At 40.5% G+C, this 14,793-nt stretch overlaps 2 protein-coding genes across 3 annotated transcripts in view; one reads left to right on the top strand and one right to left on the bottom strand.

Annotated features, from left to right (window-relative positions):
- Positions 1-1,860: 1,860 nt before the first annotated feature.
- On the bottom strand, positions 1,861-2,953 carry LOC103363197 (hydroxycarboxylic acid receptor 2-like). Its single transcript, XM_008289845.1, has one exon. It carries the CDS (start codon positions 2,951-2,953, stop codon positions 1,979-1,981), a length of 975 nt encoding a protein of 324 aa, XP_008288067.1. The 3' UTR covers positions 1,861-1,978.
- Positions 2,954-10,840: 7,887 nt separating this feature from the next.
- Positions 10,841-14,793, top strand: part of hip1rb (huntingtin interacting protein 1 related b) — a 25,816-nt gene continuing 21,863 nt past the window's right edge. For both annotated transcript variants that reach the window (XM_008289847.1, XM_008289846.1), the window contains exon 1: positions 10,841-11,137. In XM_008289847.1, coding sequence (XP_008288069.1) covers positions 11,045-11,137 — 93 coding nt within the window. In that variant the 5' untranslated portion in view covers positions 10,841-11,044. The remainder of the gene's footprint in view (positions 11,138-14,793) is intronic.

The following is a 14,793-nucleotide window of genomic DNA, read 5'->3' as shown; positions in this document are numbered from 1 at the left end:
ACCCTGCAGCCCTGACTGAAACATGTACAGCTGAATTACTCCAACTTTACAATAGTGTAGAGTAGTTTTATAGCATTTGAGTAGAGTTGTGGGTGAGCTGATGTGCTCAAGCTGCAGCAAGTCCGGAGGGATGGAGATGGACTACTTAGATCTGCACATTGTTATGTATTTTCATGGAAAACACTTCCAAATATGAACCTTTGAAACACAGAGAGGAGTTTTTAGGGATTCAGAGACTTTAAATGGAGGGAGTTTACTTTAGCTGAATGTGAGCAAAAGAAGAAGAAATAACGACGTGGTTTTAGAAACTCAAACGAATACATAGTTATCTCTTAAATGAAAAACACATCCTCATGTGAACCATCAGGAGGAGACCTCTGTGGTTTTCAATGTTATGTGATTAAACTGGAAAGCTACTTTTCACGAGAACTACATAGTATGAACCATCTGTGCTAAACTGTGTCAAAGCAGCGGTTAGAGGTCAGACGCTCTAGTTCATCATAAATCATAAACACGATGTCACTCATGTGAGTTAGAGCAACTTTTTGTTGCATTACTTCAAAGATTTTACTAAGTGGATGTTCTCCATCTAGAAAAAATATCTGAGACGGCCTCAAATAAAGCAGCCATTAACAGTCTATAACGTGTATTCTCACCAACTTGTGTTTTTTAATTGAAGATACAAAGCCATTCTCACCAGACTACAAACACTTTCATTGCTCATTTTAATCTGCTGTGTTCTTTAATTTAGCAGTAACCAGATGCAAATATTTAAACATGAATCCTTATTTTATTTGGTTGTAGTGAAGAAGTTGTTTGCAATTCATGTAAAATGGAAATCAAAGTAAATAAAACAGGAAAACATGTGGTGTACATACAATTCTTTATTTACTCCAATAAGAGGGATATATCAAATCCATATATCTCACCATTGTGATGTGATATCAAAGTGATTAATTAAAATCATATATCACCTGGTATGAGAAAGATATAAAACATGATGTAATCTTTTTATCATTGTATTTACAATCTGTTTTCACATTATTACAAGGTGACATTTTATTCATAGGTGAGTCTGTGTCAATTCAGACAGTTGCTGCATCTTCTTATGTTTTGTTCATAGTTTCCTTTTATCTTATATGAGACCAAAACTGATGTTGGCTCCAACACAGGCCACATTATTCATTATTGGCACATTTATTTCAAGCAAGGGGTCCAAGAGAGTTCCTGTAATTGTATTAAACGCATGTGTTAATATTTCCTGATAAAAATAGTCTTTGGTCAGCGTTTCACCAACTTTTTAAAGCTCCGGTTAATTCATAACACACCACCAAAGCTAACTGTTTCTGAGCTGCAACAAAATATTAAAAGCATAAATTACAACAGCAAAGGTTTTGCCACAGAAAGGTGCACTCAGTAGATAAGGGATATAGAGATAACATATTTTGAAGCAAGCTCCTGTAAAATGATTTCATCACTTGGCTCAAAACATTCAGGGGTTTTGTTGCCACAGTTTGGTGTGACCCGTCGCTTATATAATACAAGTTAACCTTAACTAGCTAGATTTTGCTCTATCACAGACATTGCCAAGCCTGCTGATATTATGACCTCACTTTTGCTGCTGTTGTAGCATTTTAATATTATCCTATAACTACCATGTTTTGCAAAGGCAGTTTGTTTAAAATAAATGTGTTCGAGTCCCATCCATGAATATTTACTGCAGGTCCTTCCCCCACTCTCCTCCCCATATTTCCTGTCTCTCTCTCTCCACTTTTAACTATAATAAAGGCTGAAAAGTCCAAACAAAAAAAATATTAATAAATAAATGTACAGTCAATATATGCTGGATAACTGTGAGTGAAATAGAAATAATATCTTATCAGCTGTTGCACTTGCATGACAACTTACTGAGAAGCTTCAGAAACTGAGTATTAGTCATTATTTCCGCTGCAAAGCTGCATGTCATGTTTCCTTGGTTTCACAGCTGGCTGAGCGACTGGGAGCCAGTCTCCCGAGTTTTCTTCTCAGCACTTTCGACAGTGTCTGCTTGGGGCAGGTGAAGAGCTTTCCTGAAAATGCTCTTAAAGGCAGGACTGGAGAAGTAGTAGATCAGTGGATCCATGGTGCTGTTCAGATAAGTCAGGCTGATGGTGATGTAAAATGCAGAGGTCAGGTCCTCCAGGGCAGGACAGATGTCAGGTTCAGGGAGGGTGCTGGTTACCTCCCTGGTCTTGATCCAGATCAGCAGCTGTGTGATGTTGCTCGGCAGGAAGCAAACGATGAAGACCACCACCACTACTACCATGAAGTACAGAGCCTTCTTAATCTTTGCATGCTGGGCCAGCTGTCTCCTTCTCAGGTGGCTGATGATGTGCACTGTGCAGTAGAGAATCACAAGCAGAGGCACGTAGAAGGAAAAGAGGAACACAAATTTATGCCAAGTCAGATTGTTTTGATGCTTGGTCTCAATCGTGAAGCTCTCGCAGTGGGTCGTGTTCACATGTTGTAGAGTGAAGACATGAGCAGTCATTGAAAAGGCGACCAGCCACAATCCAAGCGCTCCAATGGCAGCTTTGCAGACACTCAGGGAGTTGATGGAATGATGGGGATGCACCACACGCATGTATCTGTCCACAGCGATAGCCATCAGGAAGAAGATGCTTCCGCTGCGATTCATAGCCAGCATGAAGAGGCAGATGTTACAGAGGGAATTGCCAAACATCCATTTGATCCCCGAGATGTAGTAGCTGGCACGGAAAGGCAAAGCCACATTGAGCAGAAAGTCAGCCATCGCCAGGTTGAAGACCAACACCGTGCTGCTTTTCCAGGGCCTCAGGTGGAAGCAGAAGATCCACAGAGCCAAAGCGTTTCCAAGTAATCCCAAAATAAACTCCATCACCAGCAGTGGAGGGAGAACTGTGATCAGCACAGTCCCATTGAAGTTGCACTGCATGTTGAGCTGTGTGCTGCCTCGCTGCCTGCAGAGCAAAGACAAAACCTCTTGAGGACAGTGTGCATTCTTTAAAAGGAAATATCAGCACAGTGGTGTGTGGTTTTGGCTTTTACAGGAAGCTGCAGGTTCTGCTTTTTAAATTAAAAGGTAATATAAAATCTTAATTGACAACACAACCATCAACAGACATTGCTTTTGGATGTGAAAATATTTGGCATTTTACCCATGTTGGCTTGTTTTCAGTTATTAAAATACCTCAGTTTAGTCAAACCTATAGTTCCTGTTTGGGCTCCAGACCTGACAGAAAGCATCCTCCTTTTGAGTGGACATGTTTAACTCAGCATCTGCTAACACCCACCCTGTTCAGGGCACTTCTTGTTTCAAATAACTGTAACTATTAATAACACTTCTGAGAACCTTTTCCACAAACTAAAGTATGTCAATGATGATCTGCTTTGACCTTTAGTCTTCACTTTGTCACACACATGTTGGTGTCACAGAATTAACTTTAAATTTGCACATTTATTTTTGTTTTCTTGGTATAATACCCAGTAATAACTAACTAAATCAAGTTCACCACCAAATAAGGTTATTGGTCATGAAACCCCCCCACAACTTTGTAGTAGATTTGCTGCTAGTGGTTTGTGAAAAACAGCAGCTGCTTTCATGAGCCACAAGGTACCACATTATTTTTGTACAATATTTAGCAATTTTCTCTTAATCTCCATCTACTGTGAAGCCTGGTGGTGGCAGCATTATACTGCAAAGCCCCGGAAAAAGACGATTTAGAGGATGACAGAGTCAATGAATGCATGTGTATGTAAGAAACCTGACAGAAAGAGTGCATGATTTCAAGCTGTGGTGTATTTTTCAGCACAACAACACCTTAGGCACAAAGGCAAGGCAGTGGTGGACTTCATGGTAGTGTGAAGCAAGTCTTCCGGCATCACTGATGGTTGTAGATAAAGCACAGAGTCACACCACCAATGAAGGTGAGAGAAAGACTAAACATGACTGCAACACCTTCCACTGGTACACACACGAACGTCTTAACTGAGTATATGTGTATATTTGGTCAATACCCATTTGTGCTTTTTTGAATGTGTTTATTGCTCTTGTTGAAGGTAATACGTAAGATTATTTAATTCAGCCACATGCAAAAAAATATGCAGGAACCTGAGAAGTTTCACATCATGTGTACTCACAGGTCTAGTATTTAATAGGCAGAAGCATCCACAGCAGCAGACATCTGGATCAATGGCCACATTTCACATGTATTCAGTTTACATCGAACAAATGAAATGAAATCAAAAGACAGCTCAGGCTGGATGATGCCGATGACACAAAATATGTGAAAAGTGCGAACTGAACTGTCACACTCATCGTGAGGTGCATGAATATTTTACTGGCCTGTGTCTTTCACAACCTTTCAAAGAGGAAGATGTGCGGCTGACTTTCCGTGTGTGGATCAGCTTTCACTATCAGGTGTCGCTTCCATTGTGAAACAGCACTGCTGAGGCAGACAAAAATATGAATGGCATGAAAGTGGAGTTGTCGGGATTTTTATTTATTTTTTGCTGCCTTTCACGTTTTGCATGGCTGAGGAGATGGACCGGTGCTTCATGTAGGAATGACTTGGACATTTGAATCAATGCATGCATGAAGGTAGACACAATTCGTAAATGATTTTGGATGTATTTGGATTGTTTGTGCAGAAGTGTGTCTATGTAGATGGTGAGCAGATACATGGATCCCTGTTTCAGCCCCTGCCTGGCTCCCTTTTTCTCTCCCTCTCACCCAGCCTGAGCTTTTGTGTCTGCCTCTCTCTGTGTGTGTCTTTCTCTCTGTGTCTGCCTCTTTGCCCTCAATCAACCACAATCACTGACAGCTGCAACTCCTGACTCACCTGCTCCCAGTCACCTCCTTCCCATACAGACCAACTCTTCCCTTCACTCTGAACCAGGTCGCCATCCCATTTACCTGTTTCACAGCCGTCTGTCAACTTGTCTCCTGCCTGCATTCCCCCAACCTGCTTGCCCTTTTCCCCATTGTTAGTTTTGGTTTAGTGAGTATCCCTGTTTTTGCTAATCTTTATCGGCATTTCCCTGTATTTATTTTGTATCTGCTTTTTTTTTTTTAGTGTTTTTCTAGCTCCCCTCTTTGCATTAGGTGAGTTATTCCCTGTTTAGTTTCTTTCTTCTGTAACAGTCTGAGTTTTGTTTTACTTTTTAAATACACCTGGTTTCGTTTCACTTTATCCCTGCCTATTGTGGTGTCTGCACTGGAGTCCAAGTCAGTTTCGTGACAGTGTGTGAAACTTTGGGGGTGGTGGGTTCAGTGTGGTTTTTTTTTTGGAGATACAGATGTGTCAGTGCGTGACATTGGCAGGACTGTGTGACACGCACTGACACATCGGTGTGTGACATTAGCAGGTGTGTGTGACAAAATGTGTGTGTTAACTTCTTCCACTCCACCACAATGTGGAGAACAGCTTACCAGAAAGGAAAACCAATAAAGTTTCAAAATGAACATTCCATTTATAAATAAATATGTACAGTGTCACAAGTGAGTACACATTTCTGCAAGTATTTTATTGTCAGCACTGAAGAAATGACACTTTGCTCTTCCGCCACACACGCTTGACACCATCTGAACCAAATAAGTTTATCTCGGTCTCATCAGACCACAAGACTTGGTTCCAGTAATCAAAGTCCTTAGTCTGTCATCAGCAAACTGTTTTTCTTGTGCATCGTCTTTTAACCAGGAAGAGGAAACGTGAGCACATCGTGCCTGTTTCAGCGCTTTTACATCGGCTGCCAGTGCGTTCCTGTTGAACCGCTGTGTGGTCTGTGCTGCTGCTCAGCTTCAGGGTGTTGGCAATCTTCTTACAGCCAAGGCCATCTTTATGTAGAACCACGGTTTTTTGTTTTTAAGATCCTTAGAGTTCTTTGCCATGAGGTGCCATGTTAAACTTCCAGTGACCAGTATGAGAGAGTGTGAGAGCCATAACATTGGATTTAACACATCTGCTCCCCATTCACACCTGAGACCTTGTAACACTAACAAGTCACATGACACCGGGGAGGGAAAATGGCTAACTGGGCCCAATTTGGACATTTTGACTTTGGGCTGTACTCACTTTTGTTGCCAGCGGTTTAGACATTAATGGCTGTGTGCTGAGCTATTTTGAGGGGACAGTAAATTTACACTGTTTGGGCAGCTGTGGCTCAGGTGGGAGAGCGGGTTGTTCTCCAGTCGCAAGGTTGGGGGCTCAATCACAGTCAAAGTGTCCTTGGGCAAGACACTGAACCCAAAGCTGCTCCCAATGGCAGGCAGCACCTTGCATGGCACCATTGGTGTATGAATGTGTGTGTGAATGAGAAACACATTGTAAAGCGCTATACAAGTGCAGACCATTTTACCATTTACCAAGCTGTACACTGACTACTTTACATTGTGTCAAAGTGTCACTTCTTCAGTGTTGTCTCATCAAATGATATAATAAAATATTTGCAGACATGTGACATACTGCACATGTAAAGGACAAAATGTGATTAAAAACAAAATAACTTCAGATTTGACTGAGATATTTAAATTCTGACAACCCTTGTGTTTTTCTCCATGAAGTAGTGTGCAGCTAATATCCCAAATTAAGATTCAGCATTCACTTTGTGCCTTTAAGCCATAATATCCCATTTCTGACTTGTTGAAGCATCTGTGTGCAAACTCTGTTTAAGATACAATTAAATGAGTGTTATTTTCTTTAACAGGGAGTCGACCTTCTTCTGGAAAGACCACATTAGTGTAAAAGGGCTGTGATGTAGGAAGGAAAGTGTTTATGTCTTCGTTGAGTTTAAGAGGTTAAGATACACACTTTGGTGTCAAGTGAATTGTTGTGTGTCTTTATGTAAACTGTATGAATTTATTCCTGAAAACATTATTTTGTAGTTCTAACCTGGGACTAGAGTCGAATACCTGAATTGGAGAACACTTGAGAAGTATGAGGAATGAAACCATGAAAGAAATGACTTGTTTTGTTTTCGGTTTGCATCATTTAATCAATTTTTACTCCTGTCATTAATAACCTTGTCAGCTTCTGTCATGTTTAATCAGACACTGGTTGTGAAGTGAGTTGCTGTATTCTTTTGCACGATTTTACAGTTAGAAGTTACATTTAGAAGTCACAAGGACGCATCACACGTATAATACGTTAACCTCTACTGCTGTCTAGTGGATAGCATTGGAAAATGTTGCTTTAGATACATGTTTTGGAGGTTGGTTCCCAGAGCAGTGTGAATGTGTTGTGCACAAAAAAAAATAAATCTTTTTCTCTCAATATTTTGCAAAAGGCTGTGTGACCAACACAGACAGAAGTAGGAGTGTAAATGAAAAAGAGAGGTTGTAGGAGGGACTGTTGCTAAGCATTTGATGAATGATCAGTTTGCCTTTTAAAAAAAACATTTGGACAGGATATCTTACTTTAAAAAAAAATGTGCAGTCAATACAAATGACTTTAAAACAGAAATGGACACAGTCATCCACAGTGACTTTACTACTATCCTCATGTGTCCTACTATGTCACAATCTTTTGACATATGACAGATGTCCCTCGGTAGTTTGTCCACGGATGTGGCTTGTGCCCTGCCAGCTCGTAATCTGTTCAGTGTGTGCAGTGTTCAGACAGGACAGAAAAAATGCAAAAGAGCCAGTTTAGCCTGCAGGGCAGACATGTGCTTTTGTCCTCTTCCCCTGTTGTCCCAGCAGCCCCTGTGTTTCCTTCACCTGCATACCTGGGAACAAAACATCATGGTTGCTGCTCCACCCAGCATGACGAACATGAAATTCCAGTTTCACAACCTTGAAGAGAGCTGACAGAGTTTAAAATGTACACATGAAGTGGCTGAAGTGTTGCTTTGCAGTCTGCTGTCAGACAGTTGCTGGTGGTGTTGGGTTGAGGAGAAAGCTGCAGCTGGAAACAACACTGATGACTTGAAGCCTGACATCACAGGCTCAGCATAACATAAATTGACGAGAGAGCCCTCAGTAGACGGATATAGTTGCCCCTGTTGGCCACGATTGCGTCAGGAAACCATTATTCTGCTCTACTTACCACAAAATAGGTGTTTTCTTTCACTTATCATGGTTGGCTGGTTGTCAAATGTAAAATGGGTACTATCCATGCATACGTTAACAGTTATTTAATGGCAATATCAAAATTGAGTTTGACCTTTCAACATCATCCAACGTCAAATGTCACATCACCAATGGAAAGCCCCAACATGGCATCTGCACCAAAGACCATAAATCTGTCTTCTACCCTTTTAACGGTCGACAGTGTTTTTGAGAAGGTGATCTTTGACCTCCAGCAGAGCGATTTTTGCACCAACTGACCCTAAAATCGAATAATTCCGAGGAGAGGCCATTCCTAGCTCACCAGTAAGATATCATCTTGTTCGACTTCAGCACTGGAGCTAGAGACTGCTCACAGACTGGCACACCGATGGGGCCAATTGCTCTATAGTTGCCCCAAAAATCTAAATGCACAGTTGTATTGTTGTCGTTTTTTAATATTTTGTGTCTTTTGTGTTTGAACTGATTTGTTTCTGAATGTTTGGGCTGAAGCTGTTAAATGATAAAAGACAGAGGAGATAGGTAATCAGGTTTTTCCACATGCCACAGGTCATATGGTTAGTCAGCCAAGTTGCGTAAAGCTGGGCAAAGCATAAGACTCAATCTGGCCCATAGTTCGTTAATCCATTTAACAGGTAGACAAAGGGCAGGTTACTTAATAACAAAGATAAATAAGTGAATCTGAAGAAACAAAGAATGAGAATTAACAAACAGAAGGAGACACATTTGATGGACTCGGTAAAGCTTTGACTTAATGTGAGGAAGATGTCCCGAAATGGATATACACAACATGTTGTAGTCATGACAGGAAAAGAATTCTAGCGTTAATATTGATCTGTTCCATCCATTTTTCCGTCTTTTTTGTTTGTGTGTTTGTTTTTGTTTATTTCATTAGAAACAAGCGTTTTTCACTGTTTTGCAGGCTGTGTGGACACTATGAGGACATATTTGCAACCTTCTCAGCTGCTAAGGTCCAATAAATTATTTGAACCCTCTGAACCCCAAAATCAGTTTATTCTACATGTCTTGTTTTTGGTAGAAAGAAATTGCAAAATATAACCCTTTTGCTCCAACCAGATTCTGTCAAAAGTAAAAAGATGATATGCTCCTCGGCACAACTGAGAACCCACCAGTGGCTCAGCTATGACCAAGAATCACATGTCAAAAATCCTGAGACATTCCGGCTGAGCTGCAGGCAGTGTAGCATGAAAGCTAATTAAAATATCAGTAGTAAAGTATCTTTAACGTGTCGTCATCTTTTTTTTCGCCCAGTAATTGGTACACATATGGGTACTTGGAAAAAAAAGTTTACATGTTGATTCAAGGTTCTTTCAATTAAATCAAAATAAAAATTCAAAGAAATTAAACTTTTGTTTTTTCTTATTTTATGATTTCTGGCATCATACTTCTGTCATGGGGCACAGAAGACATTTTTGAGTTCTTTCGACTTCTAGCTTGGATTGGGCTGCTTCCATAGAGGTGCAGGAATTTATATTGCAGTGAAAAATGAGCCTAGAGTGAATTTAAAAAAAAAAAAACGCCCCATAGATTTCAACTAAAAAAGTTGTTTTCTTGACATAACATTCTTTGTAACATTTGATGTGGGGAATTATATTGTTTCTTTCTAATGACATCAAGTGATATATATACATATATATATATCAATCACGTTTGTAGGTGCCATGTCAGTCTACCTTCATGGAGGCACATTTTCTGATTTATATCTGAGTGTTATTTCCTGGTTTATACCATAAACTGCTGGATTGTGGGGAGAAAAAAAAACACCAAAACAGATGCAATCTCGGGATTATAATAGAGAGAAGAAGAAAAAAAAAAGCTCTGAAATAATCCTCACGGGGTTTGGTTTCACTGGAATGGCGTCACTTCCATGGATGAGGAGGACAGACAGTGGACAAGACAAAATAAAAAAATAAATTTAAAAAAATCAAAGACATTATTAAACTTTTTTTTTTTCTTCTTATGTTGTGATTTCTGGCATTATACTTGTCATGGGGCACAGAAGGTATTTTTGAGTTCTCTCGACCTCTAACCTGGGTTGTGGAGTTTCCACAGATTTGCAGGACTTTATATTGCAGTTAAAAAAAAAAAAAAAAAGAAAGAAAATAAAGAAAGAAAAGAGTCTACAGTGAGTAAAAACGAGATAGCAGGGAAAAAAAAAACGTCCCATAGATTTCAACTAAAAATTTTGTTATGGCATAACATTGTTTGTAACATTTGATATGGAGAAATATATTGTTTTTTTGTTTGTTTTTTTTAAATTATATTTTTAATGATGATATTTTTTGGGTTTTTTTATATGATATAATATGTATTTCTTGTTCGTAGATTCCATGTCAGTCTACCTTCATGGAGGATTTACATCTGAGTGTTATTTCTTGGTTTATGTCATAAACTGCTGGATTGTGGTTAAAAATAAAAATCTAAATAATGAAAAAAAAAAACAAGTGCAATCTAAGGATTATAACAGAGAGCTGGGGGGAAGCTCTGAAATAATCCTCACTGGGTTTCATTTCACTGAAATGGCGTCACTTCCATGGATGAGGAGGACAGCCAACAATAAAAAAAAAAGTCGAAACGAAGAGAACATATGAAACCTGTGTTGTTCGTGGAAAGAAACGAGCTGCATGTGGGAGGATGTCGGCGGCAGAAGACGTGCTGATGATGATGATGATGATGATGATGATTTCCTCCACCTTGGGGGAGGATCCGTCCACGTAATGCAAAGCAAAACGCTGGCATTCGCTTTTCCTCCTTCAGCCGCGATGCATCACCAGTAACGAAGCCGCAGCTTTGGAGATGTCCGCAGCCCGGAGGAGGACAACCAACCGCTGCCTGCGAGTCGCCTTTCATCGGACGCGTGTTTCCTTTTTGCTTTTTTCTGGAGAACACGGATCGTAACTTAATTCCTGCTGAAAGCGTCGCTGTAATAAAAAGTCGAGGATGAACAGCATTAGACAGGTGCCCACTCGGGTGAAAAGCAGGCGGACTGAGGCCAACCTCGGAGCGGAGAGGGAGCATTTTGACAAGCAGCAGGTAAATGTTATTTAAAGGTGAAAGGAATGCTCGCTGCGGGATGTCAAACATGCGCTTTATCCAGGCCTGCTGCTGGCTTTACCGCATAGGCCACATCTCCAAACTACATAGAATGTTTAATGAGTGATTGAACTGTCTGTTCATTCAGATTGCTTTGTTAAACCTCCACTGAAGGCACCAAGAGTTCAGCCTTGTGTGTTAACTTTTACTGCAGCAATGTGAAGATATTTCACTGCCTGAGCTGAAAATGAAGGAAGATTTGTTTGTTTCAGGGGGAGACACGTCCTAAAATACATCCTAAACTTTGACCATTTCAAGATAATGAGTTTTTTTAGGTCTAGAAGTCCTCACAGCCCTCTGTAGTCACACCATTCATTCCTCACTGTCCATTGGTATCATGCTGATCTTGCCCTTCCTGTTTGGCCACCTTTCCTCCATCGCTGGCATTTCTTTCTGACTTTACCTGCCTCATTTCCACACGTAGGAAACATGGAGCTTGCGTCCCCGCTGAAGGAATCGAACCTCATTCTCGGTACAACAGGTGCTTTGTGGTTTCTGGCGGTTGCTCCACAGCAGTCACACGCCAAGAAAACCTTCCCTGCACCTCGTCGTACAGGAAGAAGACAGTTCAGAGCATTGTTGACTTACTTCTTAAACCCGCAAGTCCTGGTCATGGTTTGAAGCGAAGCGCGCACACACCCCAAGCTGAACTGGGAAACATGAGATTCAAATGAGGTTGAGTAACTAAACAAACTGTTGAGCCCGGCTTTACAGCACCTCCATTATTATTGTGCTATCTGGAATGGGCTGAGCTTTTCCTCCGCTGGGCGTATTTATATCTCTTTGTCAATGTTTTATTTGGTTTAGAAGCATGTGTAGAGAGGTGGAGCTGTGGGTTTGTCCTCTGCAGCTGAAACAGAATAAAGTACATTTAAAGTAAGACCCAAAAAGAAGTCTTTTTGTCTTACGTATTTGTTGATTTAAAGACCAAATGGTGTCAAGTACACACAGTTTTGGCTTCCAAACTAGGCATTGTTGTCTAACTAGTTTCCATGTTGCTCAAGCAAGCGTTGCTCGAACCCGCAGCTGGTTCACAACCGAGTAAAATGAACTGCTTTGAGCTGATGTTCTTGTCAATACAAGGCTGCAAAGTTCAGCCTCGGGGAAGCAAGTCACTGCTGCTCAGATGAATGGATTCGCTCGGCAACATGCAAATGAAGGGAGCGCGTAAAGAGTGAAAGTGTTTAAGCGTTTTCCTTTTTAAAAATCTGCATTTTACTGCAGGTGTCTCGTGGATTCAACCAGTGCTTAAGTACAAGCCATATATACTGACTAAGCAAGATTTAAAATGACCTACTGTGCAGCTATTGGTTGAATATGTGCTCTTTTAATTGTAGTGTTACATTAAAGAGGCCGTTGCGTGTAGGAGGAAGCCTCTATATTCCTGTTGTTTCAGAGTTTGTCAGCACTGCTGATTCATCCAGTGCATTGACAGAAACTCCTCTGCTGCTCTTTTACTCTCGCTCCACTCTCTCCTGCCTTCCCTGCTTTTCATGTTGACCTCGGTACCAAGGTGAAATGTCTCACACAGCGTCCTGTGTGTGTGTTTGTGTACGCGCTGTAGTGTTTGCCTTCCCTCAGCCCTGTTGCCTGAGCGAGCACCCATGAGAGAGGAGGAGGAGGAGGGTGGGAGTAGCGGAGGGTAAACACAGCTCCTGAGTAGGAGGGCAGAGAGAATTAAAAGCACTTTGGTGAGGATGTTTTTGCACATTAAAAAGAGTGCGAATTATAAACTGACAATCGGGAAGGTCAAGTTACAAAGGGAACCCGGCGGAATGCAGGCGCCTGCTTCAGTGAACTTAAAGCTTACAACCTTACTATATCGGTCTTGTTTAACTTCATGTCTGTAGATGATGGTGATGAACCAAATGGAACACACAACAACTTTTACAGTCAGGATGTAACATGACTGTAAAACGTGTCTGTGAAGATTCTCAGTCATCCAGGGCATGGTTATTCTGGTAGATTAATCGTAGCAACTGGACTTGCTTGAGTTCCTTGAAGATGTTTCACCTCTTATCCAAGAGGCTTCATCAGTTCTGACTGACGAGTTGGGAGTTCCAGATACTTCTATCCTAAAGGAGCCATTAACTCATACTTCAGCCATTAGTGGCTCCTTAAGGATAGAAGTATCTGGAACTCCCAACTCGTCAGTCAGAACTGATGAAGCCTCTTGGATAAGAGGTGAAACGTCTTCAAGGAATATGACTTTTAAACTCACCATCACCCAAACTATCCTGCTTCATATGAAGCCTGCATGACAGACACAGGAAATTCAGGCTGCATTATTATCTCTAAGTCCGAAGTTTTTAGCACAAAAAAGTGTTTCATCTCCACTTGTTCATGTTGACTTTGTAAATGAAATCTAATCTGAGTTTAACAGGTAAAACTAGGAGTCGACCAGTCATCGGATTACCTGATCTGATACCCAGCATTTGTGTGGTGATCAACAATGCTGGTGTTTTTTTTAAACAGATTCCCAAAAAAACAAATCTAAAGACATGCTGCTTCAGCTGTAAAGCAGCCACCCCTGTTCATCTGTATTCACTCTGTGGTCGTGATCAGTGTCGGCCCCACAGCGTGGTTTGAGTGGTTGGATGCCACAATTAATAGCTTAGACACTGAAGTATGAGGGTGGAGAAGTTCTCTTTTTAAACATATGACAAACATAAATACCATGTCAAGAAATGTTGTGTTGAAATTTGTGTTAATCTGTATTTTGAGACCAAAAATTTAATATATATTGGTAGCAAATGTTAGTTATTGGTATCCTTGGTTACCAATATTTGGTATCTGCCAATGTCAAAACTATGTCAGTTGACCACTACAGTACACGGAAAGTATTGACATACTGTATTTAAACTAGTACAACTACGCAGCCTTCAGCACACATGGAGTTTAATATTGTGCAGTTACCCAACAAGGTAAAACTCCTGCATTCTTCAGAGAAAACAAGGGGGATACCTGGGAAAACGCCTAATATTAAAACAAGACTAAGCAACCACAACAGCCACACAAAAGACAATTAAAATAAAATAACTAAATAAACTGATATCAGAATGTATGACTGCGACAACTAATCCTACATAAGCTGAGCATCGGTATTAGCAAACAATAGATAATACATTTTATATTGGCAATAAAATGCTACATGCACAGCTAGCTAGCTATTTAGCCAATGGTGGCAATAAAACGCGAGCTATCAGCTAGCTAACGTTAGGGTTTATTCGTAGACATTTGACACAAGCTAATTCAGAAAATGAATTCAGAAGGTAGGAAAGTAAAGTGTAAGAGAAAATAGAAAGTTTAGCTATTTACATTAACAAACTGTGTCGCCATTGCTCTTTTGCAAATATTGAGAGAGAGGTGAGGGTTTAATTAAGGTTCAGAAATGGTATGTTCCACTTTAGGGGTGTCTAAAATTACATTGCAAGATTCTTCCAGGCGTGATATGTGAAATCCTGTTATTGCAGTATTTACTCAAACAGGTAAAATAGGAATGTTTTGAAGTGTTGTTTTTACCCCTCTTGGTGAGGTCCAAGTTTAAATGAATAGAGGTCAAACCCCCCCCAATCCCTCTTACTGTTTATGTTGTC

The sequence above is a fragment of the Stegastes partitus genome, unplaced genomic scaffold, assembly GCF_000690725.1.
Source record: "Stegastes partitus isolate 25-593 unplaced genomic scaffold, Stegastes_partitus-1.0.2 Scaffold639, whole genome shotgun sequence".
Classification (NCBI taxonomy): Eukaryota; Metazoa; Chordata; class Actinopteri; family Pomacentridae; genus Stegastes; species Stegastes partitus.
The sequence above is the reverse complement of the archived record's forward strand: the minus strand, read 5'-3'. Positions and strand labels throughout refer to the sequence as shown.